General features: G+C 32.2%; 1 protein-coding gene across 3 annotated transcripts in view; it reads left to right on the top strand.

Moving 5' to 3' along the window:
- Positions 1 to 19,383, top strand: part of LOC125064988 (protein outspread) — a 233,056-nt gene that overhangs the window by 202,472 nt on the left and 11,201 nt on the right. For 2 of the 3 annotated variants that reach the window (XM_047672364.1, XM_047672362.1), the window contains exons 5-8: positions 4,835 to 4,907; positions 5,024 to 5,179; positions 18,911 to 19,039; positions 19,129 to 19,286. In XM_047672364.1, coding sequence (XP_047528320.1) covers positions 4,835 to 4,907; positions 5,024 to 5,179; positions 18,911 to 19,039; positions 19,129 to 19,286 — 516 coding nt within the window. The remainder of the gene's footprint in view (positions 1 to 4,834; positions 4,908 to 5,023; positions 5,180 to 18,910; positions 19,040 to 19,128; positions 19,287 to 19,383) is intronic. The other variant, XM_047672363.1, reaches the window with a different exon arrangement.

The raw sequence follows: 19,383 nt of genomic DNA, 5'->3' as shown, positions 1-19,383 counted from the left end.
AAGCATTCTCATCTTATGAGGAGATTTGCATTGTATTTATTTTCTGTTTTGTTGCATAAAAAATTCAATGCTTATAAAGAATACTAACAAATTTTATTACAAAACCTTCAAAACTCTAGCTTATCGAAATCATCTCCGTCTATGACATCCAACACTTTATAGCTACACTTGCCGCTGTCACGTTTCTGATCTAGTCTATCCAGACATGACGTTTTGTAAATTCGTTGAATGTCGAATATTCTCGTGTATTTTACGTTAATTTAATAGACGCAGCAGGTTACAAATTATACGTAACTCGTGATTGTTTATTTAAAACGATTTCGATATTTAAAAATAGTGTTCGTTCAGTGGTCGTTATCCAATCATAATCAAAAATCATTCGAAACATTCAAATAATATTTTTATTGATTGATTTAAAAAGGTACCGGACAGTTTTTTTTTGCCTATTTATGTATATATAGACATCCTATATCTACTAAAATCTGGCAATTTAATCTGAATATACATTATAATGTTCATTGATGTGGCGATCTTTGGCAAAATAATGAAGATTTTTGAACTTTCTCATTATTTCAATGATAAAAACTATTCATAACAGATTTTATTTTATGTAAATAAACGCTATTTTATTAATCTCTTCATCAATTACAACAGACTTTGGTGAAGTTGTCATTACAAAATATATCATCACCAAAGGTTCAACAAAAATTAAATTTAGTCTACACTAATTAATGTCGTAATATTATTCTGTTATATCCGGACTAATTGGAGCGCTGTGCCCATCGACACCACAGTTAACTTTGATTTGATAATGTTAATTAAACTTATGAGTTTTGTGAGATGAAAGATTTCTTTAATTGTATTTTGTTTATGAAGTCAAAAAAATATTTGGAAGAGTTTTACCATAATGTAGTTCCGTTCATAGTTTTTGTTTTGATTTGAACTTATATCGTATTTAACTTATTGATCTGAAAAATGTATGCGTGAAGAGAAGACAGTTTATAAACGTACCCTGATAAATATAGTCTATAAAATCAAGACAATAGAGAATAATCAGAGGTTAGATTTCAAGAAATCTGCCCGTCTATATTAAAAGTCGTTAATGAAACAGATGCCAAAAAAAACTCGACACGAATGAATTGACATACTTGATATTGAATGCTTATAAATTTTCAATATCCATCTGTGTAACGAACATTACCAGTAACAGAATAGGAAAAACCATCCCAGATTTGCAAACAAAGTATCGCCAGCGCGTCATCAAGTCATTAATTAGTAGAATATTTTTTGCCAGCACCATCCAGCGGACATACCGGTGAGTGGTGACCATAAACGTTCAGGAAGTGTGGTGAAAATTGTTAGAATTAATCTCACCACCGCGGGAACGTTATCAATTAGTCGTCGTGATACGGACACCATAACTAATTTCTGTACTTGATATAAATTAATTGTCGACGTTGACTTGATATTTCTCATTTTAGACATGGTCAACTTTATAGCTCGTAAATTAGATGTATCAGTTTCTGTATATATTAAAGCTTATATCAAAACTAATCACAAAATCTCTAAAACTATAAAGTGTACGGATTAAAATTGGGCACGAGTTTCTCTATGAAAGTTGTTTCACGTAAAATTGACATTACAGATTTGTAGTGACGATGCGAAAGAACTTGTCTTAAGTCTACTCAGAATTTATGTAGAGTTTTAAATGATTATGATATGAGATTATTTAAATGGACAGTTTAAATAAAATGCCTAAAATATAATAAACGGAACTTAAATTATCTAATAACCAAATTTTAATTTAACTTTACTATATCTGTATGTATGAATAAAATATTGCAATAATTAATTCTAATCCTCATTAAATTTAAGGATAAATTTGGAATATATAATAGAGTTGATAACTCTGTATTATTCGTACATGAAAATTGTAAATATTCATCAAAATGATATAATTTTTTACAATTTATAAAATGCGAACAGAAATTATTGACAGCATTGACATTTCTATATGAAAATTAACCTTAAAAAATATGTAGCTGTACTGTGGATTTGACCTTACATACACATCCTTAAGCTTAACTTGACTTTATTATACATACATGTAACAAATTTTAATGACGTATCGCGATCCAAATATAATTTGTACGCGAAAAATGATTAGTGTAATGTATCTTTATTTTATTAAGGAATAAATGAGGCTTTATCATTATTTCTTATTGTATTATAAATTATCTAATATTGTTTTGTTCGTTACAATACGCTGAGTGGAAAATCGCTAACAAAAATCCCAACGCCTAATTTGTTTATCATAAATTAAAATTGAATTTTAAATCTGTGCCAGTAGGTTTTTAAGTAGTATATTAAATGTCTTTATTGTCGTTTACAGAAACGTTTCGTAATACGTTTTCGTAACTTTCCTTTAAACCAATTACTACAACCAAACATTTAAGTAAAGACATATTACACGATTTAGTTATTGGACTGTGTTCTAAATAGCTTACTATAAATAAGGAAGAATTTGCAATCCCAATCCAATAATTGAATCGTAAGAATATACATACAATATTTTGTAATTACTTTTTAAAGTAGATTATTTTGTACGATTTGTCATCCCGTATCATATACTAAGAACTAATAAAACAGGTATCAGTCATCAAAATTATATCAGTTCAACGACCGAGTACATCGCCTATCCGCTAACGGGACGGCGCCGGCGCAGGCGCACCGATTAAATTGTTTTATGTTTTCGCCAATTAATTTATACTCAACCTGATCACATGAGATCATGAGCGACATGAGAGGTATCGGTTATTTTTATTCAAATACAACTTATAATTATTTTCCTGTTACAAATATATATTTTAACTAGGGTTCCGTCCCGACATCGATATCACATATCGAAGAACATCTGAGATGACAAAGAAAAATAATTTGATATAAACATAATTAATTATAGCACTCAGAAATAATTTTAAACAAACAAATTTTACATCTTTATAATATTAGTATAGATAAATAAATAAAATTTAAGATTGCAGATCCTGACGTTTTGGGTTTAATCCTGGATCAGACAAAAAAAGTCGTTTTGATGTTGGAGTCAGAAACTTGTCAATGTTAAATTGCTAGGAAAGCACGTAAAACCGTCGGTCCCGCGACTAATCTCTCAGCGATCTTGTCGCCGTCTTATCGGATTATGAGAGTGAGGGTGAGCGTAGAACTGATTGGGAACACACTTGTGTATCCCGGACTAATTCTTGAGATTGGATTTGGCTTTGCATCCTCTAATGGCCTGTTAGAATCATTGACAAATCACTTCACTTTGTTATATATATAGTTTTTAAATAATAGTTTTATATAAAATTTTATCAAAAAAATATCCGATTTCATTTGTTTTCTTCGAATTTTAATGGAAAAATGGGAGGTTCCCAAACAAATCAGTTTTCAAATCGCTTCTAAAAGAATAATAATATTAAATTAAATACATACAATCGAATTGATAATCTGTTTTTTTTTTTCAGTTAGTACATCAATAGAATGACTTATTTTTAACAAATAATTATCTGATATGTCATCAATTTTTAATGTCTGTAACTGTGGATACGGTTCTGCTCTCGACGATCTCTGAACCATTGCAGAACCAGAGACTACCTTTATTGACTTTTAATCCTGTCAAATGAATTGAGAGATTGTGTACAACAGAATCGACGCCAGTATGTGCTAATCCCATGTCTGATATAATTCTAGTTAAGTCAGTCCGAAACTGGTACTTGATGTAAATTCCTTACTTTGCAAAATGAGTCCAGTCCAATGTGCTGCAATATCCGCTGCTATTTCGCGTCGCGTAATAGTAATTATTTTCTGCGTGTAATCATTAATTTATTTCGCTTTGACATAAAGTATTTCTTCATGATTACCTTTTCTTGTATGAGTGGCAATCTCATGTGGAAACTAGAAGATGTTTAGTAGTTGTTCAGCTTTTTAAGTCTCGGTAGATGCCACTAAGTTATTCTACCATTAAACACTAATAGATCATTTGTAATTTATATAATATATATTTTTTTGTGCCAACATGTCAAAGTGTACGTCTGGGAGATGTCTAATATAGATTTTTATCTGATTGTGGTTAACATATGCTAATGAACCAACATTTGAGTGACCGAGCATCGTGAAACAGTTCGAAATGATCTTTGTGATTTTACAGTTATGAAGTTCTAAAACGAAACAGATAAATTTCATGTTAATGCAATCTGGCGATGTGAACTGTATTTATAATGAAATAATAACTTTTTAATATTTTCTTACTTGTGTTGAACTTGTGGTCCAATCAATACAAAAAATACGTAAGTAAAGTTTTCGATGTGTGATCTTGTAAATATTGGGTGCAGTAGTGTGCGTGTTACACGAAGTGACGCAGCGGCCTGGTTCGTATTGGTTTGCGTCTATCAACAAATATTCTTCGAAGCTATTTGCAGCTATGCGCTTTCGAACAATTATCGTTGGTTTCTATTCGTAGATACGTTTTCTCGTCTCGTCCTGTTAAACCAAATTCGGATGGTGGATTGGAAACTAAACACAAATCGTCGAAGTGATAGATCTTCAGATGTCTTTTTAATGGCTGTACTTAATACTAAATATGTGTAGTATATAAATGCCTAACGTAAGCCATAAGTTACTGGGATATTAAATTATTTTGTTCTATCCATTCCTCGACAATTTACCGCTACGGAGGAAAATTTATAGTATATATATATATATATATATATATATATATATATATATATATGCAATAAAATAAGCGTTTGATTTACTGATTGTTATTTGTTCGCAGGGTCGACATAAACGCAACGCCACCTTTCCCGGAGGTCAAACAGCCAGCCTCCTGCAGTCATCAACGACGAGAAGTACGTAGCATAACCATAACACGCACTATTAGAAATAGTTTTAATCTAAAGCACTCACTAAAAGTATAACCCGCACCAAAACCATTTAAATCTGAGTCAGAGTGATTTGATTTCAGAATACTCCGCAGACGCGTCGACGCTCCGGGACGCTGCGGACTGCAGCGCGAGGCCGAGGTTCTGCGGTGGTACCACCACGTGGCCCGGGCCGAGAGTGCAGCCACCGCAGTCGGAGATACCCAGCCTCGCCACGCCCACCAACATTGACACCAAAGGTAAGTTTACAGAGTAAGCTAAAAAAGTAGATCATTGAATGGAGTTCTTCATGTTACCCCAATGTAGTAGATATCTTACTTTATAGCTTAATCTTTTGACAGTCGTAGATTATAAACGATAGCAATGTTTTCGTAACGTTATCTGATATAGGATTTGACCTTAAAAAAACTAAATAATAATATTTCTGTTATTCCCAACAATTTTACGGTTCAAACTTCCCGTTAGCAATAAAACATGTCACTGCTGGTATTTTTATACCTATTCCTGTTTAAGGACACGTGTCCTTGATAACCCTGGGAATACAACCTTCGGTAGCTTTCATTGAGTCTATTCAAAGACACTCCCACTCGTGACATCGGCCCGTATTTCAAATGAACATGCATCTGATATACAGGCTTTAGCAATACAGTTAGAGAGAATACACACGTATACGCAAAGATACGGCGAAGGATATCGATGTTACAAAGTAAAAGTGCCTGACGTATTATTTTTATTTACGGAAATTATATGTAATTGATTACGTCAAAAATGGTGTGACACAATGCACAATAAAAAAAATCACAGGCATTTAATAAATTTGATGCGAATAAATTTTATTTGACCCTTATTTTATACAAAAGCAGGCTAGTAGGCCTAAGAATATGATTAATTTATTATTTTACAAGATTTTATTTATCTTTTACGTATTAGTGTGTGTGGCAAAATATGACACATATAATTCACTTATGTTCCACTAAATCGACGATAAAAGTACTTATGTAATATCATGTGTTCAGACCGGCTGACATAAAATAAATAATAATTGAAATAGGGTGTTAGTAACTCTGTATTTCTGGCACCAATATATTATAATATGTCTGTGTGTCTATCATTTTCCATTTGTTATTTTTTTTTTAATATGAAAGATTAGTGTCGGATAAGTGTGTTTATACCTTTATGCAAACATACCTTCCCACTTTAGATGGCGCTCACGCAAATTTGCATTTCAAATTTTGTCCCATAACTTTATAACTGTGGGTCTTATTAGTGAGCTCTAAATTATTTTGAAACGGAGATTTTGAAATCCAATTATACAAGCTTTTCTGGTGGCGTGAGTAAGTCTGCAGTCACAGACTGGGTGTTCTGGAAATTCTACTCTAAATCGTCTTATCAGTGTGTTTCGAAATGTAATAGAAAAAACTCGTGTGACAATAAAAATAACGATATTGTATACGAAAAAAAAAAAACTAAAAATAAAACCTGCACTTTAATAATCCTAGTAGCCTATGTCTATTTACACAGAACATGAATAAACATGTCATCTTTACGCAAACAATTGTTGTTATGTTAATCTTTGTTGCGGAGTCACACAATACAACAAACCAAATCATTTATAATATTAGTAGTGATTACTTAATAGATTTACAATAAAATAATATACTCATGAACATGATACTCAAATAAATTAATGAATGTTGCCAACCAAATCGTCAATCTTGTGATGCGTGACATAAATATTCTGTCAGAATTTAAAAAAAAGAACAGCTTAAAATAATTAACGTAACGTAACGTATTTTTTCTTAAAAAAGTAATGAAATAACGACACAGATATCGTACGTAACGTACAACGTTATTCCGTTACTTACTCTTTATAACATAAAAACTATTTACCTCTGCAACCAATTTACGCGGACAGGACGATTACGTAATTGCAACGAGCAATCGAATCGGTAAAAATTGCAATACCGTTCCTAATACTATATTATACATTGCGACTTTTATATTACGAGATGTTTGTGATAACTGCATTTGAGACGCAATCTTCACGTATTTATTCGTTTATCGGTTGAAATGGATGCGTTAAATTATATTTCAATATACATATGCGTATGTGCACATGAACTACACATTCAGAGTCCTCTAAGCAGAGGCTTAAATCGATGTGTCTGACTTGTGTCTTTGACATATTATGACGTCATCAGAAATTCAAACCAGCGATTCCAAAGTATCAAAAATCTATTTGAAATCGTTAGTATTCTTTATGTGGATGATATATCCATGTCTGAGTTATTCTGTTATCAATATTTATTTAACTTTAGTTTAAATTGTTAATGACTTGGACAAAAATAAAAAAGTGATTTGACGTTGTCATACTGTCATACATACATTGTCACTACACAAAAAAAATCTGTTAAATTTAAAGTTTTTATTCGTCAATTGGCGTTGAAAACTCACTTACAAATGAGTCAAGTGTGTTTATGTTCGTTACTCGATTCACGTGCGAATATCTGGACGCATCCTAACATTTGTGACGTATTCTAATGTGTAATAGGACATACTAAAATTTCATTTACACTGAGCCAAGCGTTTTAAAGCTAGTTTTATTCTAAACATTGTCTATCCCGTTCTTACGTATAGACATATATAACCTCTCACTTTTCCATCGTGGGACTCAGCCAGTCTATAAATCGCGTTAGGTGACAACAAGTTCTAATTAGGTGCCGTTACCTGTTACTTGTATGGGACAGCGTGAGGAACGGTCCGATACAAAGTTACTGTCAGCCCGTGCAAAGTCTTTTTAATGGAGATAGATAAAAACTTGCCTATATTTAACAAACAAGAAATAGATAATAATGATAATTAAACATACTAAGAACAGTTACTCTGTGGCTTAAAGGAACTAACCTAACTACGGAGAATAAAACGATCATCGAAAAGGACTCGATCAAAAGATTTTGATTTTATTACGCAATCTATATAATTTATAATTACAAAAACTACATAAAGAAGGTATAACAGGTTCGGCAATCAAAATTTTAGAATCATATTTACATCGTCGCAAGCAAATTGTTAAAATCGGAAAATTTCAAAGTATGCCCGCAACGTTAACATATGGAGTACCACAAGGCTCTATCTTGGGACCGCTATTATTTTTAATTTATATAAATAGCATTAGTGCAATTGATTTGTCTGGAGATATAACTCTTTATGCGGATGACACAAGCTTATTTTACTTTGGTGATAACATTAAAAATATAATTGACGTAGCTCAACGTGATTTAAATGTTATTAGTGAATGGTTTGTTTCTAATTTATTAACTATTAATACCAAAAAGACATCATATATGATCTTCGCGCCTAAAAATAAAAATATACCAAATTATGACCAACTAACAATTTGTAACGAACCAATAAATAAAACTGATCATGAAAAATATTTAGGTCTTATAATGGATAGCAAGTTAACCTGGCAATATCATATTGATCATCTTAAAAATAAAATATCCCCTTTGATAGGTGCACTACGTAAGATTTCCTTATGTATACCTAATAAAATTCGTCCTATTATTTATAATTCTTTAGTAAAACCTCATATCGAATATCTTATTGAAATATGGGGAACTGCTGCGAAGTCTAACATAAAGTCATTACAAACTTTACAAAATAAAATTATTAAAGTTCTTTATAAATATGATTATATGACGCCATCCGTTGAATTATACAAAAAAACAAAATTTTTTAATATAAATCAATTATACACTTTAAAAACCTGCATGTTGATTAGAAAAATAATAACAAATAAAACACATTCACAATTACACTTTCATAAAAAAACACATACATACCACACTAGAAAACGTAATAAACTAGAACTTCCAAAAACCAGAACCAACTATGGAAAGGAAAACATTTTATTTGAAGGAGTTCAAATTTATAATAAATTATCAGACTTAATCATTAATAGCAAGAGTTTTCCTATATTTAAAAAACGTGTAATGGAATATGTGCAAAATAATTTATAAGTTAATGTAACCCCTACCTAAACATGTTTGTGTAATATAACTACCCGCAACATTTTGTTTTACTGTATATAATTCATAAGGCAGACTTTTAAATGTACCCCCAAGCAAAATTATTATAATTTCTTATTATAAGTGAACTTTTGTGTTCTTTATGAGAAATAAATGTCTTTAAACCGAAACCGAATCACAGATAATAAATAAGTAGACATCAAAATTTAATATATATTTTTAATTTTCGATTGTATTGACTAATCGTATTAATTGTGTCGTTTTTAAATCGATAAATAAATTCAAAGTGAAATCGATTCTGTTTTTTATTCGTATGGTCTCGGAGTATCTGGAGTCCACTTTATAATCTGCGCCGTTAGAAACACTTCCAACGCTAATTGATAGCTCGCCCTTGATCACAATTTATGCTGCCTTCTGCCGTTTCGCGATGTTTTGTTTATGGTGCAACAGATTATAAATTATTTTAGTATCTGTGAAAGGTAATTTGACCCATTTATATACTGATACACAATATTATATAATATTCTTAGTGTTTTTTAGTTTGTTTGTAAAATAATTCAGTATTAAAAGAAATAACTTAGTATAATAGAATTGTAATCTTAATTATTAATTAGTTTGACAAATATTACTATTTTTAATACTATGGTACGCAATATTTTAACCAAAATGGCAATTTATCTCAGTATACGGCACTGTAGTATCGTATCGTACTTATTATTTAAGTAAATTAAATATCACATACATGATCTATGATATTTCAAATCAACAAAATGAACTAGGCTTTATAGTGACTGTCCCGAACAGTGGCGTAGCTATCGCAGGGCCACGTGGTGCAGTGCACCAGGGCCCCGGAGCTCAAGGGGCCCTCTAACCTAAGCTTTGAATACAGATGATGTATGGATTTAGCCTACTAATGATAAGTTCAACTCGCTGTATCCTATTCTTATTCCTTACTATAATTTTGAAGGGCAATATAAAGCTAAAGATGGAGTGGAAAGGAGTGGAAGGGGGTGAGGGCCCGATGATTTTCTATGCACCGGGGCCCTTACCCACCTAGCTACGCCACTGGTCCCGAACTATATATGAAGAAATTAAAAAAAAGGGTTTGATGAATTCTCATTTTATTTACGTTTTAGATATGTTTGTATGTTATTTGGTCCCATCCATGTTTTTTAGCTTCTGGATTAGTTGGTGCATTTTATGTTCATAGTAAATACATCACAATACATCTTATATTCGTACAAGTTTCCCTTCAAATAAATTACTTATCAAATCGTATAAGTAGGGTGTTAACATCTTTGCTTAATAGCGGAGAACATTATACCAGCGTACTCGAATACCTGCATGCGCAGGCGCACCTGGGCGATCTTAATTACAAATCTAACGCATTATAGGTAACCTTTAATTACAGATTAACAGTCGCTACCATGAGTTATTTGTAAGTGAATAGATTTGACTGTTGGGTTACTTATTCGTGTTAAACTTAGAGTATGTACTTTTTTTTTATTAAAGCAAACCTTGAGTTGTCTTTGCCTATAGAGTAATATAAAAAGTATAAACAAGTGTTACATCGTCAATGTACGGCCAACCAAACGAGGTCTAAGATATCTCTGATGTCTTAATTAGTCTGGATTTCCTTTAAGCCGAATCACAGACATACATAGTGTTACTGTTTGACGGTACCCATGCAGATGCCTTTACAAGGTTCGACCACCGGTATGTTTACCTTTCGTAAAATACAAATCACGCAAGTACGTAATTGTTCACGTTAAACACGCTTTTCAAATAGAACTTTTTTATTAATCCGCGCTTAATTAATTGTATTAGCTTTTTGGCAAAGGTACAAATATTTCCAACCATAAAATATAAAAAAGCATATTAATGAATCACATAAAAAAAATATATTTAACCCAAATCATGTGTACTACACCCTTAACTAAAATGTTGCAATTTTCAACCCGTTAATACAGTTACAAGTTTCATAATGTAGTTAAACGACAAGTTTATAGATAACGATAACAATGACCCTTATCAATAACTGTAATCTATACTTACAATTAAATAATACCAACAAGCTAAAGACTGACGTTTACAATATATTTATTTGACAAAAAAAAAATACTATTCCGGTTTCGGTTACGTCAGTTTATTTTTCATAATTAGGAATGTTCTAGATTTTTGGAAGAACATTTCGTGTAAGGGAGCGAAACAGTCGGCGATACACTTTATAATGCTACCTGTCATAGCACGAGTAGAAGGATCTTCATAAAACGAACGAAACGAAATATTGAAGTAGAAATCTTGTTTTTTTTTTGGGACAGGATTCGTGGGTGATAGCCAAACTAACAAGAGTTTCATATTAACAAACGTAGAAAAAACAAACATTTTTATTTATTAAGAAACAGATTAATAACACTCTCATTTTTATTATGTACTTGTTTTTATCAGCGAATTTTGATAGTCCGCTGTATGTAATACAAATTTTATTATATCTAAAACAATTATATGACAATTAGATTCGGGTATATTTGTAAATAATTCAATTTGCACTGCATTCCTTATAGTTTACCTTATATTGGCCATTATTGACTACGACACAGACTTATTGCGAATTAGGATTAATTTTTCAAAAAACAATTTTTTAGCCCTTTTGTTAGTTGTTAAATAACATAAATACACTATTCTAAATAAATTAGTTGAAATTCTAAAATATTTAAAAAATATAAACGTCAAACTTAACTCCGTGGGCATAATGAACCTGGTCTTTATCCAAAAAAATATAAAATTATTCAATACTGTCAACAAGAATCATCCTGTATAACAATAGTTCACGATATTAACATTAAGTTTATCTGAATTATCATAATATGAATTATGGCGACCTTCGTCTAATAGTAACCGTTGTTGATCGCTTCGATTTAAGCCTCATAACAATATTGAGATAAATCTCGTGAGTGATGGCCGGTGATCGAATTCCGATACAATGTTTAACGATTATTTATTCGTTTACAATCGATTTATGTAATCGACTTTATAATACAATATATCGCGCTATTTCCGTGCGCTGGTCCATGTTATCTCTAAATTCGAAAATCTGTTTCGATTTGACTAGTGTTTTCCTATATAATTTAATTTTTATCATACGATTTATTTTATAGGATCTAATAAAAATACATAAGTTGCCAGGACAAAAAAAATACTTTATTAAATAATAATAAAAATCGTTTTTCCTTTTAATATATTTAAGTGTTTTCCCTAAAAGTTTTATTCAATAACAGTAAAAAAATTCGAATAAACTGACATTCGACAATGAGACGACAAGGAAGAGTGCGGTTACGTTTCACTTTCGACGTTTTGGGTGCGCGTGCGCCGGTGCGTGACACCGCGACGTAACTCAGACAGATATTTCATCGTTTTGTTTGCTAGATTTCACTGCACTAACAAAAATATCCGAAATTTCTCCAATTTCATATCTTTCTCTCTCACGATGAGTCACATAAGGAATAGCTGCTCATCTGCCGAACAGAGGCCTAGTCTCCTTTTATGTAAAACGGATGTAGCTTGTCTCGCCACAGAGTATAAAGGTACTGAATATAAATGTGTGTCAGAATTTAATCCGACAAATGCAATACGCTAATCAAGTGAAAACTCTAATGGTTCTTTTCCCAGATTTGAACCCTCGATCTTCGATTATCTGAGTATTTTATCCAATTCGCAATAACTTTGTCTCTAATGGTTCTTCTGTGTTCTAAACGAATAAAATTTTATTCAAACAATTAAAGTTGATTATTTTAGACCTTATAGCTTTACGCTATACGAACTGTTATTGCGAAATATACGGTACAATGTTACCGATGTCTTAATCAACATTCTAATTGGAGAAGAAAGTGTATGTTTGCTCTATAGCCCATAGTTACGAACACAGAATTGAGAATACGATAGAAATGTCATACGTCATTCTTTAGACTCGAACTATGCATTGAAATTTTTAATATAACTATGACCGCGACTTTGCGCGCGTTTGAATTTAACAAAAGAGTTATTGTTGTAGCCTAAGTTACTCCTTATTATATCAGCTGTCAGCAAGTGAAAGTCCCGTCAAAATCGGTCCAGTCTTTCCAGAGATTAGCCGGAACAAACACACAGACAGCCAAACTTAAAAAAAATAATATGTTATTTTGTTATATGTACCGTGTATACATACATATGCATTTAGTAAAAAGCGGTTAATTTAATATTACAAACAGACACTCCAATTTTACTTTATATATAGATATCATTTAATAATAGATTATTTGGAAAGTCATTTCATTTTGCCCAACAGATAATTATAATATATAATATGCAGAGATGAGTGCGGAGAATTCTTAACGTCAACGAGTGTATCCAACTATGAAACAGCCATCTATAAATAAGTTTCAACATCAGTGAAACCGCGGTATTCTATTATTTATAATAAATTAATGTTATCAACTATTTTATAACACGAACTGATGAGCAGTCTGATTTAATCAGTAAACTGACTGAATACTCAACGCCCATTGGTCGCCTAAGAGTCATCGGCCGCAATCGACCAATCACCACTCAGATTAAACTCAAATTAGTTAATAATGCCTTCTCTGTTTTTACTAGGTAATCAATTTCATTTTCTCCTGACTTACTTAATGGCATTTCTAATGTTCACTGTTCTCGATCTATGAAGCTGTTAAAGCCACAAAGTGGGCTACCTAAATAAACACGAGTTCGCTTGAAATCTTCATAAACAAGTTTCACACGACCGCTTGGAAAATCGTAAAGTTTTATATACTATAATGTTTGCGTTTACCTTAAACACAGAGTACATAGGTATTTTGTTTGTTACGAATATGGAGATATTTTAATTAAAGATTTCTTTGATAAAATCTTATGTACTTGTACTAGAAAGTTTGAAGTACAACTTAGAGAAATATTACAGAAGATTTTAATACTACACTGTAGAATATATTCTCCCAAAATAAAAGAAAATACTTAATAGTAGTTGTAGGCTTGTGACGCAATAAAAATATACACTTTAGCGTCATATAAACAATTAAAACTTAACGTAGTTTTGAATTTTTAAAAAATAATATTTTAACGTACTCAATGTTGTTGACTGACAGCTCAGAGGACAGAAGAATCTCAAGCGAATATCGCGGTTTCAATTAACATTTTCGATCAGTGATAAAAAAATAACATTCAAATAAAAATATAGAAATAATATGAGTATTCAAAAATAGAGAAGTTTTTAGATTAAATGATAGACGTATCTAACAACCTGAAGTGATGTTTGTCGTTTTATTCGCTTCTATAACTACGTGAATATTATTTTAAATTATTATTATGTTTTTATATATTTTAAAAAACACCAGATTCTTTGCAAAATAAAAAATAATTGTGGAAATGTTTATGATATTAAAAAGATAATAAATTTGATTTAGTAGAGTTAATAAATTAAAACCACATTGTTTTTCTTAGGAGATCTTAGAAAAAAATAATATATATATATATACAAAGCATATCGCAGTAGATATATATATTTGTAAAGTCAATATAACCTTCGCTAGCAACACACAAATAACAAATACGAGTATTGTCCAAAAAAAAAAAGCAATTCCATTAGGCACCACCCTAAATAGGTAATTATACACGACTTCTTATACAAAACCGAAGTCGAAGCCATTATATAATTTGCCATACTTAATTGGTTCTCAGAACGTGACACGTACGTTGCAAAAAAAAAGCAACGATTCATTGAAACCGACGGCGACGGTACCTTTAGCGAAAGCATCAACTCAGCTTCATAATTCATACAGAGTGAGTAATGACCTGGGTTCGATGACACCTAAAAACATATTAGCTACCAACTACGTTCGTTAATGGAGCAAAAAAGGCTTTTGTTGAAATAAAACAAATCATATGAGTATTGGAAATACCGACGCTGTTATCTTTTGTGTAAGAAAAAATAAATTAATTGTTATTTTTCGTGAACTCCTTTGTGCCAGCATTTAAACTCACTGTATTGATTTAAATTTATTTATCTTTGATTTTAATTAGATGTATCGTTAATCTAAATGTAAATTAAATATTCTCTATTTTACACAGTCCTGAGCAAAAGACCCAAAAAAATCATAGCAGTCCTGGTTATTAGATATTATAAATAAAACAACCCTATTCCCTAATCTAAATCATTAGAATTTTAGAGAAAGACTATTTCCAAATATAAACGCAACCTAAAAGTACATCAGGAATATTAACTATTAGCATTAGCAGCCCGTAAATGTCCCACTGCTGGGATAAAGGCCTCCTCTCCCTTTTAGGAGAAGGTTTGGAGCATATTCCACCACGCTGCTCCAATGCGGGTTGGTGGAATACACATGTGACAGAATTTCGTTGAAATTAGTCACATGCAGGTTTCCTCACGATGTTTTCCTTCACCGCCGAGCACGAGATGAATTATAAACACAAATTAAGCACATGAAATTTCAGTGGTGCCTGCCTGGGTTTGAACCCGAAATCATCGGTTAAGATGCACGTGTTCTAGCCACTGGGCCATCTCGGCTCTATCCAATAGGCAATTACACATAAATCATAACCAACCAAAGATGGCAAAATATGTAAAAACTTCAATCAGGGCCTCCGAGAGCAACAATAGCCTGTGGGCAGAATAATTCCTACCTCGTTTTCATTTATATGTATAACCATTTTTTCAGCTGTAAATCTTGGCTGAATGACGCCTAGACATGGTAATCTTATTTGTTACTAGAACTCACATGCAATGACTTTTATTTTTAAACATAAACATCGCGGGTCCAACGGTCTCGTATCTGTTGTACGTTATTGAAATACTTCTCATGGTAGTTTTTGTAATTTATTGACGTATAAACTAAGGTGTTTTGTTTATTTTTGCGCATAAATAATAATATCTAACATCAGAAAATAATTTCAATAACTATTCCATGTTAATCGAGGATAGTAATTTTGCAAGCATTCAAATAAAATGATGACCACGACAATTATTCATCAGGCGGCGTAGATTTGTTAACGATATGACTTTTCATCTGAATCATGTATTGTAATTAATAATTTTATTAAAACAAAATTTTATAATAATGTTATATAAATAACTGTACTGTCACCAGAACCATCCAAATATATTTGCAAAATTTCAACACAAAAAGCAATTGCATAAGTTGATTCACACGTGTTGACGTTAAATAAAGGCTAAGGCTACTGACTAGCTGCCGAAAATAAACGATAATTCAATAGTAGTAATTCCGACGAATCGGACCCATATTCAGACTTTAAATAAAATATTTGAAAGCATTAAAAATAAAATAAGACGATAGTCCATGGCTCTATCCTAAATAACAGAGATATGTATGTATATATTTGATTATTAATTACGATATCGAATAATTATGCGAACTGATCCGTCGAATCCAAAAAGTTCTCGTACTTTCTCCGAGCATTCTATATTTGAATAATATCGACCTTGATGTCGATTCCAAGAAAGCAATGAACGTTCGAGTTTAATTGCTAATAAAGAATTAATATGCAAAATAATAACTCGTCGCGTTTAGAACTATAAACGCAAGCATTTACAGCTCCACTCTTAATGATGATTTACAAGTTCCACAGATAATAATATGTCTCTATAAAGGGGTATAAATGGGAACATATCTGTGCGAGCGCCGACAAAGCGCGCGAACGCGTTGACGCCATTTTGTTTGTTTTGTCGATTAATATCGCCTCTAGGAGTGTTGTCCATTTAAATAGGAAATGGGGCCAATTTGGTTATCATCTGACTGCTGACTTAAAAAGGGTTAAATGTTTTATCTGCATTTAGAAATTAATATTTTATATATATAGGTATAAGGGGATATATACTTACTTTTTACTTTGGACAAGCCCGTCCTAGGTGGTACCATCCACTCATCAGATATTCTACCGCCAAACATCAAACATCAATTATCATTATTGTTGTATACCGGCTTGAAAGACAAGTGAGCCAGTGTAACTTTAAAAGTTTCTGGCACATTGGTATACGGAATAGTTTATATTTCCGAGCAGTAGTGACCTATTACCATCAGGTTACCTATTTGCCCACCTACACTATATATATACAAACTATAAAAGCTTTGGCCGAAATAATGTGAATTAGTTAAACTTAATGAAATCAATAATTAATTTTATCATTTCAAGCGACATTATTGTGATATTTCTGTCTTTGTCTCGTGTTATTTTATTTTATTTATAGTATATTAAGTGGGTGTATTAACTACAATTGCTATATTTTATAAAATTTTACGCTCTTTGAAGGATAAATTGTTTTTTTTTTGTCGAGAATAATCGCGTGCGCATCAAGTTAAATGTTTCGACGGAGCGGCTCCACAATTTCGCATAATGACACGTTCATTTATATTATTTGATCGCCAGAGTCGTGGTCTGTTACAATAGCCCCGTAAAGGACCTGACACAATCGTTAGGGATAATTATTATATACCGTAAATGAAAAAAATGTACGATAAATAATAAAGTTTCTTTATCAAATACGTACTTTTTAAATTTTATAACAAATTTGTCGTTTCTGTTCCTCCAGCTGAATTTTCATGTTAAATAGTTTTTTAACAATAAGTTTCGTATTTGTGAAATCCACGATTTTAATATAAATGTATAGTTCTGCACACATTTTAAAAATTTAGAGATATTGCGGTCTGTGTGATGGTTCCTTTGCTCGTAAATAATCGTCTGTAAGGGCGCATATCTTTATTTTTTTCTCTTGCGACCTTGGCACGCGATCTGGTCGTTGCGGGATTCCATCAATTATCTCGATTCGATGCCCGGCCGATGTTGCCCCAACGCAGCGACAACCTTCCTTCAAGTGGTAACTCTGTCTGCGTTAAAATATCTGGTCTCTCATCGAAAATGATATAAGCCTCAGGCAATATGTAATGACAAGGCGATTTATTACACATTGATTATTATTTTAAGCCCCTGGAATGAAAGTCTTATCGATAAAATAATAAAACTCACAAGTCAATTTAAATGAGTAAAAATATGCTGGAAAATTCTTAAGGTCAAATATCCTGTTTGCGTCGGTCTAGGTAATTTAAAGTTTCTTTACCCTTGATATCTATCATCTCTTCATATTTTAAAACAAAAAAAGGATTTATATGAAACTATACTTCATTTAATTTTGCCCTGATAATAAATTCTTTACATTTTAACTTATTTTCATCAATAAAGATATTTTACTTTTATCAAGAAAATGTTCTTTATGGACCTATCTATTGCCTCGTTGCTCTGGTAGCCATTACATCCTTATAAATCTTTGGGCTGTGCCGGGTCGCGTAATAAAAGTTAATAGGGTCAATGTCAAAGGATTGTCAGTAGCAGCCTGAAGTCTGGAAGTGTTAATATATTTTCCTATCTTGGAAATCAGGAGGTAATGACAGAATCTCGCGTCTTCTCAGTCATGTCGGTTGTGCTGTCCCATCGGATTATGAGAGAACACTTGTATTTGAACTCTCACTTGGTCACTATTATATGGCCTGCTGCAATATCATAGTCTCCCTTGAGAATTATCGACCTGGCCTATGTCAATCATACGACGTCATCGTCATCACATAATATCTATAAAAATATCCATTATTAAATTTAACTCATTCCTCATAGTGAGGAAGGCAAGTACGAAAATAGGCCAGTTGGTAGATAATTGGTTATGTATTATCCTATCGTTATATCGCTTGTTATATAGATATATGTATACTTATCTTATGTTATAATACTTGCTCACTCTCTCTTCAGACATCATACGAAAATTTGGTTGAATAACAAAGTGGGCGATAATAAAAAATGTTAACCACGTGATTTTTGTTACAACTATTCCTCTTATATTGATGTTGATGAGGTTTGTTCCAGTGTACAACGACCAACCAGTGTCATCTGCGTCACCACCGACACGAGACAAGATCAACGGCGAGGAGAAGGCTCGCTCACGCCGCCGGGATACGTGGCCTGAACCTGCGACGACTCCTTCCACTGATGAAGGTATGCCTTTTATAAAGAATACAAAAAACGCAAACAAAAGCTAATTAAGGTACGAAGTGTTCTTATTGTATCTCAATATATCTTTGCAGCCAATGCAGTACGATCACCGTTACTGCAGCAACAGCATCAACAGTATGATGAACAATTACGCGATATTGCTGCATCACTAACTAGACCGCGCTCTCGCCGCGCGCTCCCACCTACACTCGAAAGACCTACGAGACTACCGCCACCAGACAGATTACCAGTAAGTATTTCTTAAAGCGTCTATTTAATTTTAAACCTATTAATACCATAATAGCTGTTGCAGCTAAAGTAATTATTCATATATATTCGTTATGAAA

This window comes from Vanessa atalanta, chromosome 6 (genome assembly GCF_905147765.1).
Source record: "Vanessa atalanta chromosome 6, ilVanAtal1.2, whole genome shotgun sequence".
Classification (NCBI taxonomy): domain Eukaryota; kingdom Metazoa; phylum Arthropoda; class Insecta; order Lepidoptera; family Nymphalidae; genus Vanessa; species Vanessa atalanta.
The sequence above is the reverse complement of the archived record's forward strand: the minus strand, read 5'-3'. Positions and strand labels throughout refer to the sequence as shown.